The following is a 14,107-nucleotide window of genomic DNA, read 5'->3' as shown; positions in this document are numbered from 1 at the left end:
AATGGATACAGCACGTCAAAATTCCTAAAAAACTGATCGGCCAACTTCTAGTCAACGGTCAACGGAAGCCAATGGTCAATGATGACGCGGTAGATGACTTCAGTTGTAACTAGGGGTGTCAATAAAGCCCGACCCAACCCATACCGGACCGGCCCAACCCGACCTGGCCCGGAAATTTAGGGCTTTCTCGGGGCGGGCCTCCTTTGGATTAGGTAAGAGCCTAAATTTCATATATTATTCATTTTTCGGGCCGGGCCGGTCTGGGTCGGGCTTTTTTTACGGCCGGCCCGGGACTTAAAAAAACCCTAGATATCAACTCCTTCGTCTCTTTCGTCTTCAAGCTTCCGCTCACCCCTCGCAAAGCGTAGCGCATGGAATCAGAGTCGCTCATGGAATCAGGTCCTTCCTCATCATGACTACATTGCAAGTAGGATTGCGACGAACCAATTCATCTCGCCAGAAGCCTGTCTGCACATGGAATCAGAGTCGCTCTTAGCTCTAGCTGCACCACAGATGCTGAGAAGATTCAATCTGAGCCACCGAGCCGGAATGCACCTCATATGTCGGTGAAATCGCCCCAACAGCAAACTTCCAGTATCACTCCTTCATTTATCTTCAATCGAGGAACTCCCGGATGAATGCCTCTTTGAGATCTTCAGACGGCTTCCCAGCTGTAGAGAAAGGAGCTCCTGTGTCTGTGTTAAGATCTTCGAGCTGTTGAGCCTTGGTGTGAGGTAGAGTAGACTGCCTGTCTTTGCTTGTCGCTTTCGCCAGTCTCGTTTTGGTCTTTGCTCGGTGTTCTGTTTCAATCTGGTGAAATTCTGAGTAGCCTTTTGTCTTTCTTGGTTCAATTCTTCCATGTTCTTCTTGGTTCTTTCTGTTCCAATCTCGTGCTGGATTGTGTTTATGATGTCGAAAGTAGCTTTTCGTCTTTCCAATCTGTGATCATACGTCGTAGGATGAATAGGAGGGTGTGAAATTTGGGTATATTTCTGTTGGGTTGAATTGGATCTTGAGAAGTAACCATGAAATTGAGAAATCCATCTGGTGGGGCCTTTTTGCTTTGCTAGCAACTGATGGTGTGTCATTTAACTTGGGTCAAGTATAGCGGATTTGGTCACTTGTGATCAAGATTTTTGCACTTCCACGTACCATACCCTCCTTCCTGATTATACTTTTCGGTTCTAAGACTGTTCAGATGGATTTATTGAACAATAAAAACGAGATGGTCCCAAGTAGCTACTTAATACACAAGCCATCTTTTCAGTCAAGACTACTTTAGAAGGATTTATTCCACAATAAAATTACTGAGATGGTACCCAAGTTGTAACTTGACGATGCTTACTCAATTGTTCAGGTTTGTACTGGACTTCAATCCCGTCTTCAGGAATACAAATCGGAAAACCAACAGCTCGAGGAACTTCTTACTTCGGAGGTAAACTTTAAGTTGCTGTGGAGCAATTCTTCCTTTAGGTTGCAATGATGTTGAGCAACTAATGTGGAAACTTAACTTAATGTCCAATTAGCATGGAAGGGCATGTTTTTGTGTTATGTCCCTGAATTGCTGATATACTATATATGTCGTCTCGTTAATGACTGATAAAAGAAAGTTTTTTGATGTGTGACCAAGTTTCGATTTTTCATATCTTGGACTGAACTGAAAATTTAACTTCTGATGTCACGGAATTTATAAAGAATTTACATCATGTTTGTGCATCTTTAAGATGTCAGTTCATGTGATGTAAATCATTCTGTTATTGGTCAGTTATGTCCAAGTCATTCTAATGGCGGAAAATGCTAGGTGCCAAAGTATACTTGTATTCTTTAAGGCGAAGAAGAAATAAATATGAAAGTTCTTAACAGGTGAAGAGATTGAAATTAACAGGAAACAAGTTGAAACTGACTTATTTTATAGAGTGCAAAGCGATGAGACCGGGGTGATAATCTATGAACATGTCCTAGATTGAAACTTGCAGCTCTGTCCAGCTAGACCATGAAAATATATATATTCAAGTGTTTGACATTAAATGCTTATTTTGTCAGTCAAAGGTGTTGTAAAACCATGAATCTTTTTTGTTATTCCATTGATTGCTGTCAACAGTTTTTTAATGGAGTTGACACCTCACAAGCACAAGCTTTATTCTTACGTATCTTACTAGTTTCATTCCTAAAACCAATAAAACAAATATAGTTCATTGACTAGTTACTGTAGCAGGGCATTGTCACAGTTGACATCCCACATCAATAAGCATCCCTTTTAATCTTGAACTTGATTCTTATATTTGACATCCCACTTTGATAAGCATCTCTTATATTGAGCTTTTCTAGCAAGATGGCTCATCATTGTTTTGGCTTCATCTTCGTGAATCGACAATGCTCTGGTGGGATCTGATGAAATTTAGGCACTCTATTTTTCACAGCATGTTTTTAGTCAAAGTAGCTGTTGCCATATTTCTTTGCCTTTGATGGGTTATGGAACTTAGGATCTAGATGCCATTTCTCAGTTGTCTTGGTTGGTATCTGCTGGTATATATGATCTGTCCTTACTGCAATTACATACACATGAATTTTGCACAATGTGAAATGATCGGCTTGCAATCTCTCATTTTTTTGCAAAATTTTAGCAATCATCAGTAAAGTTTAATATGTGGTGAAGGAGTATTATAGGTCTGCTGTGGTCATTCTTTTTTTGTTGAAATGTTGTTTGGAGTGCAACATAGCTTTATATGTTTCTTTGCTGCTCCATGGTGTGGCTGCGATTATTTGCATTATGCGCCTTGTGTTGATTGTGGTCCGTCAATTTGAATCTTAATCTTGGTTCACTGATGCATCAAGTCTTTTATACACTGGAGCATGGCTGACTTGTGAATATTATCTGAGACTTTAATTGTTTTTACTCTTTCTCTTACTAGGTGAATATGGAATCTATCATGAGAAATTGAGAATTGACTGAGACGAGGATGATGCAAGTAAGTTGGCCCTCTTGCTTCTTGCCTTTTCTACTTGGAACCGAAAAGTATAATTAGTCATGGGATGTCTTGTGCTGATTGAGAGCATGGGCGAGTTTTTATTGCTTTGATCAAGTATAGCATACTTGCTTTGATAAATGGAAGGATTACAAGATGTCTGAAACGAGTTCTACAAGTATCACAGAAAGAAGGACAAGATCTATAGTGTGGGAACACTTTAAACGGATTCTTGATCAAGATAAGGCTGAATGTTTATACTGTGCGGCCCAAATTCGTTGTGCTAGTAATCACGGGACTAGTTCGATGCATCATCATTTAGGTAGATGCAAGGAATACCCATATGCAAATGTTGAGAAAAGGCAAAAAAGTGCCTCGGATCAACTTCTTGGGGTCGGTAGTTTATTGGGTCCATGGAAATTTGATCAAGATGTTAGTCAAAAAGACCTAGCAAAAATGTTTATTATTGGTGAATTGCCTTTTAAGTTCGTAGAAAATGAGGGATTTCGGCTATTCGTGAATAGAATCCAGCCAAAGTTTCTAATCCCGTGTCGGAACACATTGAGGCATGATTGTTACAAGTTATACATGGAGGAAAGAAGTAAATTGAAGAAATATTTCTTGGAGACATCTCCAAGAGTGTGTCTTACGACCGACACATGGACTTCTTGTCAAAATTTGAGCTATATGTGTCTTACTGCTCATTTTGTTGATGCCGATTGGAAGTTGCACAAGAAAATATTGAATTTTTGTCAAATCTCGGGTCATTCTGCTGAGATAATAGGAAAAGCGGTTGAGAAATGCTTGACTGATTGGGGGATTCAAAGCGTTTTTTCTATCACCATGGATAATGCAAGCTCAAATGACTTAGGAATTCAATATTTGAAGAAAAGACTTAACTCTCGGAATTCTCTAGTATTGAGAGGTGAGTTACTCCACGTGAGGTGTTGTGCTCACATATTGAGTTTGATTGTGAGAGAGGGGTTGAAAGACATAAATGATTCAATTGTTCGAATATGTTCGGCTGTGCGTTATGTGAGGTCTTCTCCTGCGAGGTTGAGATGGTTTAAGAGTTGTATTGATATCGAGTCCAAGAGTCTTGTATGTTTGGATGTGGAGACTCGTTGGAACTCGACATATATGATGTTGGAAGCAGCTTTGAAGTTTCAAACAGCATTTGGCTTATTGGAATTTCAAGATAGCAAATATGTTGAAGAGCTTTCCAAGACAAAAGGGTTGCCCACTAGTGATGATTGGGAGTATGCCCGTCACTTTCTTCCTTTGCTGAAGTTGTTCTTTGATACGACTTTAAAAGTTTCGAGTTCTTCTTATGTCACCAGTAATGATATGGCGAAGGATGTGTATGGGATTCATGGAATCATTGATGCATATTGTGAGAATGAGGATCAAAGTGTGCAGGAAATGGCTAAGAGAATGAAAACCAAATTCAATAAATATTTTGGCAATGTGAACAACATCAATCTTACTTTGTTCATTGCTTGCATACTTGACCCGCGACATAAGTGGGAATATGTGAAGTGGATGATTAATGATGTTTATGAAAGGAAGGAGGCGGAAACTTTACGAGATAAAGTAAAAACATCTCTGACGTCATTGTTCGAGCAATATCGCACTGGTGTGTGCCCCCAAAGCAACTTGAGGCTAAAGAGCACAAGGACGATAAGCATATCAAAGTCTCCTGTGGTTGGTGCTGATTTTATGACTGCAAAGTATCTTAGCCAAACTGGACAACAATATTTGGAAAAAAAATCAGAATTGGACAAATATTTGGAGGAAGGATGTGAACGTTATAACCCAAACTTTGATATCTTAAGTTGGTGAAAAGTAAATTCTTCAATTTATCCTATCCTTTCTTCCATTGCTCGAGACATCTTGGCCGTGCCCGTCTCGATTGTAGCATCAGAGGCCGCATTCAGCACAGGAGGTCGTGTGCTTGATGTATTCCGTAGCTCTTTGACCCCAAGCATGGTGGAGGCTCTTATATGTGCTCAAGATTGGTTACGATCTAAGCCACTTTCACGTTCGATTGAGGGGGACTTAGAAGAACTTGAAATCTTTGAGTCAGGTAAAAAAATATGGTTGTGGAATTTTGTACCCTTTTATACTTCGATGGATACATTAATTCTCATTTTCATCATAAATTTAATGCAGAGTTGCCAACTACAACCATGGAGCCAAACTCTATTTCTCTAGACGATTGATGAAGTTGGAGATTGGTACTTGTTAAAAATGAAATCTTCTGCTTGTACAGTTTATCATATACTCTTTGAACTATTTTGCCAATCCATGTTCTGAAATGGCTGTTTGATTGTATGCAGAAAGAAACTCCCTTGGGTCTCGCTACACAATCTGCTCATCCAGGGAAGACCTCACCTCATTTGATGTTTTATTTGCTTTTCTTGAGATAGGTATTTGGTTGTTATATTTGTTGGTCCTGGTGGGATTATTGCACTGGACCGAGATGGTTTTTGATAGAATGTAAGGCTGTTACAGTTTTTTAAGTAATCTTCTTTCTCTACCACTGTTAAAGAACATTTTATTGCCCTTGTGGGAATAGTTGGATTTCCATTTGTTATCTATCCATACATTCTTCTCGTGTGTGGGCTCTGTTGAATCCTGTCTTCATAGTCCATCTTGGCAAAGCTAAAAAGTCTAATGGCAATGATGAGCTTTGAATGCTAATGGACTTAGATCAAATGTCGCTCTTAACTATCCTGCGCTTCCTTCCTCCAATGGAGCTGCAGTTCAGTGGAGATGAAACATATATGTTTCAACCACCTGGTGTTCTTAGTCTATATAATTTGAATCAAGCCTTACATATTGCAGCTAATTGTTTGCTGCAGAATATCTTTAATAAGGTTTCTACAGCATAGGGTGTTTTTGTTTATTTATTTATGTTTCGATCATGTTCTTTCTGCAGCTCGCTTCTCGCCTAATGACAAATACTCAAGGCAAAGAGTTCTTCTAAAGAAGCGATTTGGATTGTTGCCGACCCAACAACCGCCTCAGAAATACTAAATGGGGGATATCGCATAGGTGTTCTTTTCCTGCGAAACTAAGATTGCATGTAATAGATTTGGTTTCTCAGCATATGTCTCTATTTGGTCTTAGGTCTTTGTTTGTGACACGTTGACAGGCGCAATTGTAAACCACTTTTTGGATAACAGGATCAATTTTTACCTTATACAGCCAACTTGACAAAGATTATAAGCAGCTTGCAATTTTTACTATGGCTATTCAGGGTTCACACCCACTTTGTACTGGTTTATACGTTTACCCACACAAAAAAAAAAACCCGGCCCGACCCGACCCGACCCGGATTTTCGCTTTGGGTTCTATGGGTTTTGGGCCGGGCCAGGTCAGAAAGAGCATGTGCCCCTTGTGATTTGGGTCGGGTCGGGTATCATAGAAACCCGACCCGACCCGACCCATTGACACCCCTAGTTATAACGTATGATGACATCAGCAATGATCGCACCGGAGCTCTGGTCACGTGCAACACATGTGGACGCATGAATCTCACACGCAGAGGATGTTGCCAGCGCATGAGGGCGTGTTCGGCATTGAACGGTGGCAGCATTGGCTAGTTGGACTCGTCGGAAGATGAGGAACCTAGTGGTGGTATCTTACATTCAGAATAACCAACTAAAGGCATAGAAAAAGCACATAGAGGCGACGGGCTCCGGTGGTTAGAGACAGGGCGGCATGTGTGGCGGCTTCTGTTTTCCATTTACTATGAAATTTTAGGATCTTATACATCTTAGGGTGGCAATTCTAGAGGTAGTGTTCTCGAGAAGCAATTGAAGCTATAGATTTGGCGGAGAAATGAGAGCAACGGCGGCCCGTGCGGCTGGCTTGTAACTATCATTGTGGAGAAACGCCTCCTATGCTATTGGCATTGTTAGAAACAAACTTGATGGCACTTCCTTGTAAATGATGGCTTTGATACTAAGTTGAAAATTATACGGAAAATAGACTTGAGGAATTTTCTATATATTTCACTATGTAATAATGAAAAGTACATGAGCCTATTTATAGGCTCTGCAGGACGATTATCTAAAGTAACATAATATTATAATAATCAATAACAAAGATATCTAGAATATCCCAAATTTTCTAAATATCTATAAGAGTAGATTTCATCAACCCTAATGCCGTTAAAGAACATCGACCTTTTCTTCTCTTCTAGTTTACAAGGGTCCTGATAATAAATCAATGATTAAATAAAATGATTAATTTGGTGTTGCTCCTTCATTTGGTTGGTAGAGGTGGATCTCTCTTTTATTCAGTTGTTGCACGGGCCTTGCGTTCTTCTCCGCATACTGCAATATGAATTCGTCATGAGAAGTCAATACATTTCTCCCAAAAAACAATATTGTTCTCCAACCACGCATTAGTGAGTCACAAGTTATAACATCATCCACGTATAAGCTTTAACTAGAATTAAATGTCGTGATGTCTGTACTTATTAGGCATGACTGGAGGACAAAACAACTCTTTCAGTTATATTATTTTGACTATTTATATTTCTTAAAAAAACCAGGTTCAGTGCCATGTCTAACCTAGCCAGATTAACTAGGATAATTGCCCCTTATTTTTATTGATTATTTCTAAAAATTTGTGAATACTAATTGCCCGCCTGGTCTGTCACTTGCAATACCTATGACAGTCACAAGTTAGAGTTAGGACAGCACCATCGATCATGAGATTCATGTAACCAAGAAATTAGTGTGCTTACATCATGAACAGCCTCTCTGAGCAACTTGCTTTGGTCCTTTGATACAGTGCCTATCTGTTGGATTATCAAATGCAAGGGTTAATTAAGCTCAAACACTTGTTTGATAAACCCGGTAAGAAACACATATTTAAGAATAAAAAGTGTGATAGTGGGCCTGTGTGACCTTTTTGTTGATAGTCCATATGACACCTTCTGTGCAAGGAGGGACAGTGAGAGAGCCCATGTATCTCAAGTAATTCTTGCCACCCATCTTGATCTCTCTTGGATCAATCATACCCATCTTTCTCTCACCCTCTTTGTCCATCATGGACCATATATTACCCATTAACTGAAACACCAATTTACCATACATCACTCACAATTGGAAGCATCTGATTTTGCACAAGGCTATAGGATCTGTGGTAAGTGTACTAAAATGATCCTAATAGTAATTTACTAAATGTTGTGATAGACTGCAAGAGAACATATAATGCCATTAAGTGCTTTCGATTACCTTCAACTATACACCATTTTCGTGAATAGATCTTGTGGACTAGTTCTAATAAAATTAGCATTTCTCTGTGGGAATCAGCCGCAAATTAATTAAAGCAGCAACTTATCATACGGACATATTTGGCAAAACGTTTTACAATGACCACAAAGATTTGGAAAATGGCCTTTGTGAAGAGTTTTTGTCCGAGTATCCTTTGACTGATCAAAGGGTTAACAAAGGAAGTTTTTCTTTTTTCAAGTGATTGAATTTTCAAATGACATACATAGCCAGATTATGGAAAATCCAACTTTTTATTGTAAAAGAAGTTTAACAACTATACTTTAGATCCTCATTAACATGAACAATATAATCAATTTTTTGCAATTTTTTTTGGGTTTCAAACAGGAAATGAAATTATGAATATCATATAAATATATTAGACCATAAAGAGACGATAACACACATTATGCACATGAAGAAGTTACCTTGGAAAGGAAAGCATTGGGTTGGCCAGTCTTGTAAAGGAGTCCAACGACAGCAATCTTGTTCACAACGTCCGGGTCTGTGCTTACATGAACCATGTGGAGTTCTAATTCATACCTAAGTACATACCCCATGTATCCAAACAGTTGTTCAATATACCACACCGATGACAAATGCCATGATGCTTGACGAAGATAGTGAATTTAAAATATGTATTTAAAAGAACTTAGATCATTTGATCTGGTGAGATTTGTTTGAAATTGAAAATGAGACCCATCAATTTTAACGGTCCAGTTCATTTGATTGTAATGTACATTGTACAATTTTAATTAATTAATTGCTCAATGTTTTGGAGAGAGAGAGAGAGAGAACCTTCTGCCGTTAATGGTATGCTCGGAAGGGGAATGCCAGTGACATTGTTGCAGAAAATATTGAGTACCATTAATTTTAATTGATCCGACACTGCCAACGTCCCATTGAAGCTGCACTCAATCACAATATAGAACACCTAATTAGCTGTCTTAATCTTAAATGGGTGATTACTTTGGCATTTGACTTATGGCCGCTATTTTTAACTATAAAAGATGGGACTCTTTTTTTTTCTCCCTTTTTTGCATCTAACATCCAAAGTCGCAAAAACAAATACACAATTGCTCAAGGTCATCGAAATGTTTTGTATATTAATTAGTTTTTTTGTGTTTTAACATGAAACCCGCCTGCCCGGCTGTGCCTAATTGGACCTTAAAAGTTAAGTGAATTCTATAATGTTATTTAAACAAGACTTACATCATTTAAGCAAACTTGGTCTAACCCTATTTGAAGATTTAATTGTGAATACAGACTTTGATTTGACATCGAATATCTAGTTTTTGAATATAAATGCTTACAAATAATAACATCTGAAAGTGATATCATTGTTTTATTTGTCAAATGAATATGATCCATCTATTCTGGGTGGAGAATAAAAAGGAAAAGGCTATTTTGGATCGATTAAAGCCAAGCCAAATGCTTTGAACCAAAAGAGTCTCCAATAAAAACCTAACTACAGGGAGAGAGAGAGAGAGAGAGAGAGAGAGAGAGAGAGAGAGAGAGAGAGAGAGAGAGAGAGAGAGGTAGGTCATTAGCCGCATACAAAATCTTGCTTTTCCTAATGAATCATCTCTCATGTATATTCCCCTTGACATATCGAGATGGGAGGAGTATGAAACTTACAGAAATGTCGTGGCCTCTGTTCTTGAGGGTCGCATTGCTCGACTTGTAGCTCCTCTTTATCTCCCCCAGCTTGGGAATCACCTTCACTCTCCGGCTCGACAGGTCGATTGGCGACTGCATTTCGCCTTTCTTGCACGCTTCCCATTCTTTCTTCAGCTCCCCCCAGTGCACGGGCCCCTTATCGCTGCCGGTTATGTAATCGAACTCTCTCTCGTCCTCTACACACACCACAGTTGATACACATCACCACACGAAATTTCACAATCATCGACTTTCATTTGGTATTCTATGAAATAAGATCGCTACGCTACAAAACAACGATATCACCCACGTGCATCCTTTATAATTGACATGAATGTGGGTGGTATCCATATTTTGAACTCCCAATATCAGAAGTCCGATTTCTTACGACCAAGAATCTAAGGAAAATAAGGCAAAAACAAAGTTTCACACAAGTAGTATAGAGTTCACAATATATGTCATCTGCAGCAAGTTTTTGAATCTGACAGAACACAAGTCGTGCATCTCATACAGTCCATATTAACTTTTTTTAAGGCATCACATGACTGTGTAGCAAATATAAATCCTTACTGAATAACATGGTATCATTTAGCAAAAAATGAAATAAAATGAGAAGGTGGGGCATTACCAACTTCTACGGGCATGGCAGATGTTGCCGTGCTCCACAGTGCAAGAAGAAAGAAGAGGGAAAAAGCAGAAAATAGGATGGGCTTGCTTTGGTTCTTCATGTCGATCTTTGCTGCGATGCGCGCGGATGATTCAATGAAAGAACAAATGGGTCTTGTGGGTTACAAATTAAGGGAAGAGAGAAGGGTGGTTCTTGAGATTTATAAGCACGCACGGGGGTTTGGTTTGCCGGAGGGAGTTTTGGTGAGAAAAAGTGAAGACACTTGTCTCCTGTAAGTGTGAAGAAGACGATCTGGCAGTGTCTTGGGAGCAAGAAACACCCTCGCACCTTCGACGGATTCAAACAACGTGTGAACTATGGGAAACAGAGTGGGGACGAGACGGGTCAGATGTTGTGGACTCCAACTAATTAGGAATAATTAATGATTTTATGAATAGTTTTGGTGAGTGAAAACCGAGTGAGACGCAGGACCACGATTGATGAGCTTGCAAAATTTATAAATCTATATATCATCAAATAATTGTACGGCAAAATATCAAAATTCAAATGAATGCACGACACATGTGTAATACATTAGGTACGTACGGTAACAAATTGTGAGTTGTACGATCAACCGCGTGCTCGTGTAAAATGATTTCTCCAATGCCAATGAACCTAACAAAATCCCATTCCATTTATGTTGTACATATGGGCTTGCCATATCTTGGGCTGGTTTTAACAGTGACATGATTCAACTTCGAGACCATACGATTAAATTTGGGAATAATGAATTCAAATTCAATAGACCTCCAGCGCGAGTTAATATTTCAAGAACATTACATAACTAATAGGACTTGCCATCTTCAATGGTTCAGATTTAATTTAGTATCTATACTACATTGATAGAATAATTTCTCACCATGTTGGTCGTTGGGTTGTGTCTCACGGGAGTGTTCTTTTCTCTTTCTTTCTTCTTGCCTTTTGTCATACACAGGAGGAGGAGAAACTTGACTTTGCGACCTCTCTTTCACTTTTTATTTTCTTCAGTTACCAACCACATTCGGAATAAAACAAACTAAGCATCGCAAATAATTGATGTAGTACAGACGAAAGTTTGTCAAGCAAACTATATTTGTTCGTGTGACTATCTCGTTCAGCTTAGTTGACGAGAAAATTCTAAGTTGTCTTCTTCATGTTGATCAGCCGAGCCCACTCACGTACACGCTTACATCAATGGATCCTTCGCACCTCATTTGATGGTACACATGAATTGAAAAGAACACTTGACTTGGTTTGTTTCGTGAAAAATAAATAATTTTTTCAAAACGATCACTTATATTACTTATAAAAATAAATGAAAAAAATAAGATATAAATTGTTATCGATAAGGAAAGAATTTTCATCGGCTAATCTTTTCAAGTGATACAAGATATCATTTTAAGAATTTTTTTTCCAAACCATTCATTTTCTGCAAAATAAACAAAGCATTTCAAAAATAAATGAACAAAAAATATTTTCATCGGTCACAAAAATATTTAGACATAAATTGTTATCGATAATGTAAATATTTTCATTAACTAATTATTTCAAGAAATATAAGTAATTATTTTTAGGAAAATATATTTTAAATCATTCATTTTTCGCAAAACAAACGAATCATTTACGTCAAATGGATCCCGATCATTAGTGGTTCACTGATGTAGTGTCTTATGGTGTGTGTTCTTTTCTCTCTTTCTTTCTCCTTTTTGTTACGATCGGGAGGGAGCTAAACGTAGGGTGTTACGTATCTGGTATTCAAAGAGGAGAAACTCGACTTTGCGACCTGTCTTTTACTTTTTCTTGTCTTTAATTGCCGGCCACGTACGGAATGATATAAACTAACTAAGCATCGCAAATAAATGATGTCGTCCAGACGAAAGTTTCTCTTGCAATTTTTACTCGTTCGTGTTACTTTTTCTCGTTCAGCTTAGTTGACGAGAAAATCCAACTTGTTTTCTTCGTGTTAGTTAGCTGAGCTCACGCACGTACACCAGTAGATCATATGAATTCCTCTAGAAGCCCACGTCATGCGATGGTTCTTATTAATTGGACTTGCAAGCATCGAGTGCATGTGTTAATTTTTCCTCTTATTCTCCCTATAAACTCAAGGAATGTGTCTAACGTTCACTATTAATTTTTAGGGGCAAGTCTATGGTTCTCAAGAGGTAAGAGCGATCGGTTCTAGAGTGAGAAGATTCCAGATTACGAACCTAAAACTTATCCTATCAGAGTTGGTTCCAAATTCTTAAATTTGGAATCGTATGCATTGACACTAGAACTGATTGAGGATTTTTTTTTTCAATCAATGTCCCTAACTACAAACTTGAAACTTATCCTGTCAGAGGTGGTTTCCAGTTTCTAGAATTTGGGACCGAACCTAATTGACCCCAGAACTGACCAAGGGTTTTTTTTTTGTAATTCAATGTCCTAGATTACGAACCTAAAACTTATCCTAATAGAGTCAGTTCCCAGTTTCTGTAATTTGAAACCAAAACTATTGACCCCAGGATCGATTGAGTTTTTTTTTTTTTTTTCAGTCAATGTCCCTTCTTCACACTTCTCTCATTCCCAAAGAAGCATAGCTTCTGGTTCTTCTATTTATATAGTATATAAAAGGCGGCGCTATTTCCACCTCCATTTTGATTAAGACACTCCCTTTTTCAACCAACTGATCAAAACACCCTTTTCTCTCTTCAATATATTAATTTCTTCTTTTTTTTTTTAAACTAACCAGCAAAACTTCGTTTATTTTCATTATCTCTCTTATCTTATCAGTTTCACAAAATAAATGTCAAATTATACCCAACAAGATATTATCTTACCCTACATCGTGTTATCATTTTTCCTATAGAAGGTCGTTAATTTCTTTTTTTGGTTTCATATTTTTAATCACAAAAGTTACATAAAAGGTTACAAATTTCTAGTTATGACAGTTTATGAACACATAATTAGTTGCCTATTTTTTATCAAATAATTTGAGGGAAACTTTATTTCAAAGTTGAAAATTAATATTCTATCTAATTATCAAGCCGATTTTGACATTGTGGGTATTTTTCCGAAACAATTTTGTAGGTTTTTAAAGTTAAACATTGATGATTTGTGCTTTCTTTTGAGCTTTTCATGTTTTAATATAATTGCAAGATGAGGGTTGAAAATTTTATTTATACCTTCTTCACTTTCAAACTCACATCGGATTTTTTCAAAGGAATGTTTGAAGCACATCTTAAAGTTTTGACCTACAAACTATGAGATTGAATCTACAATCGATAAAAATGACTTTCTTCATAGTAGGAGTAGAACAACAAGAAGTTTCCTTCTTCTTTTTTTCCCTTTGGTGCTTATCTCTTGTTAATATTTAGATATCTACATCTTAATATGTTTGACATTTGATCATACTTCTAACAAATAAACCTTTCTCCATATTTTGATCAAATTTTCTTTTCCATTTTAATCAAGATCAACTGGACAATTAAATTGAATTTTAATTTTCGACTTTGAAATATAGTTTCGCTCACAATATTTGATAAAAAAAAATAAGTAACTAATTT

The 14,107-nt window shown here is 37.7% G+C and overlaps 1 protein-coding gene and 1 long non-coding RNA gene across 3 annotated transcripts; one reads left to right on the top strand and one right to left on the bottom strand.

The window, feature by feature from the left end:
• Positions 1-331: 331 nt before the first annotated feature.
• LOC130139394 (uncharacterized) lies at positions 332-5,349 on the top strand. 2 transcript variants are annotated; one of them, XR_008817606.1, is made up of 4 exons: positions 332-399; positions 432-734; positions 1,358-1,435; positions 2,913-3,030. It is a non-coding gene; the product is annotated as an uncharacterized LOC130139394 (long non-coding RNA). The 2 variants fall into 2 exon arrangements; XR_008817607.1 differs by lacking the exons at positions 1,358-1,435; positions 2,913-3,030 and adding an exon at positions 5,306-5,349.
• Positions 5,350-7,039: 1,690 nt separating this feature from the next.
• Positions 7,040-10,822, bottom strand: LOC115674226 (alpha carbonic anhydrase 7-like). The gene is made up of 7 exons (XM_030596571.2): positions 10,542-10,822; positions 9,893-10,110; positions 9,053-9,162; positions 8,683-8,797; positions 7,889-8,053; positions 7,726-7,779; positions 7,040-7,309 (listed from the first exon to the last, which is right to left on the bottom strand). Exons 1-7 carry the CDS (start codon positions 10,639-10,641, stop codon positions 7,220-7,222), a joined length of 852 nt encoding a protein of 283 aa, XP_030452431.1. The 5' UTR covers positions 10,642-10,822; the 3' UTR covers positions 7,040-7,219.
• Positions 10,823-14,107: the final 3,285 nt, after the last annotated feature.

Source organism: Syzygium oleosum, unplaced genomic scaffold (genome assembly GCF_021117445.2).
Source record: "Syzygium oleosum isolate NSW1041296 unplaced genomic scaffold, Sole_v2.1 Sole_v2.12, whole genome shotgun sequence".
Classification (NCBI taxonomy): Eukaryota; Viridiplantae; Streptophyta; class Magnoliopsida; order Myrtales; family Myrtaceae; genus Syzygium; species Syzygium oleosum.
Note: the sequence above shows the minus strand (reverse complement) of the source record. Positions and strands in the feature narration are given on the sequence as shown.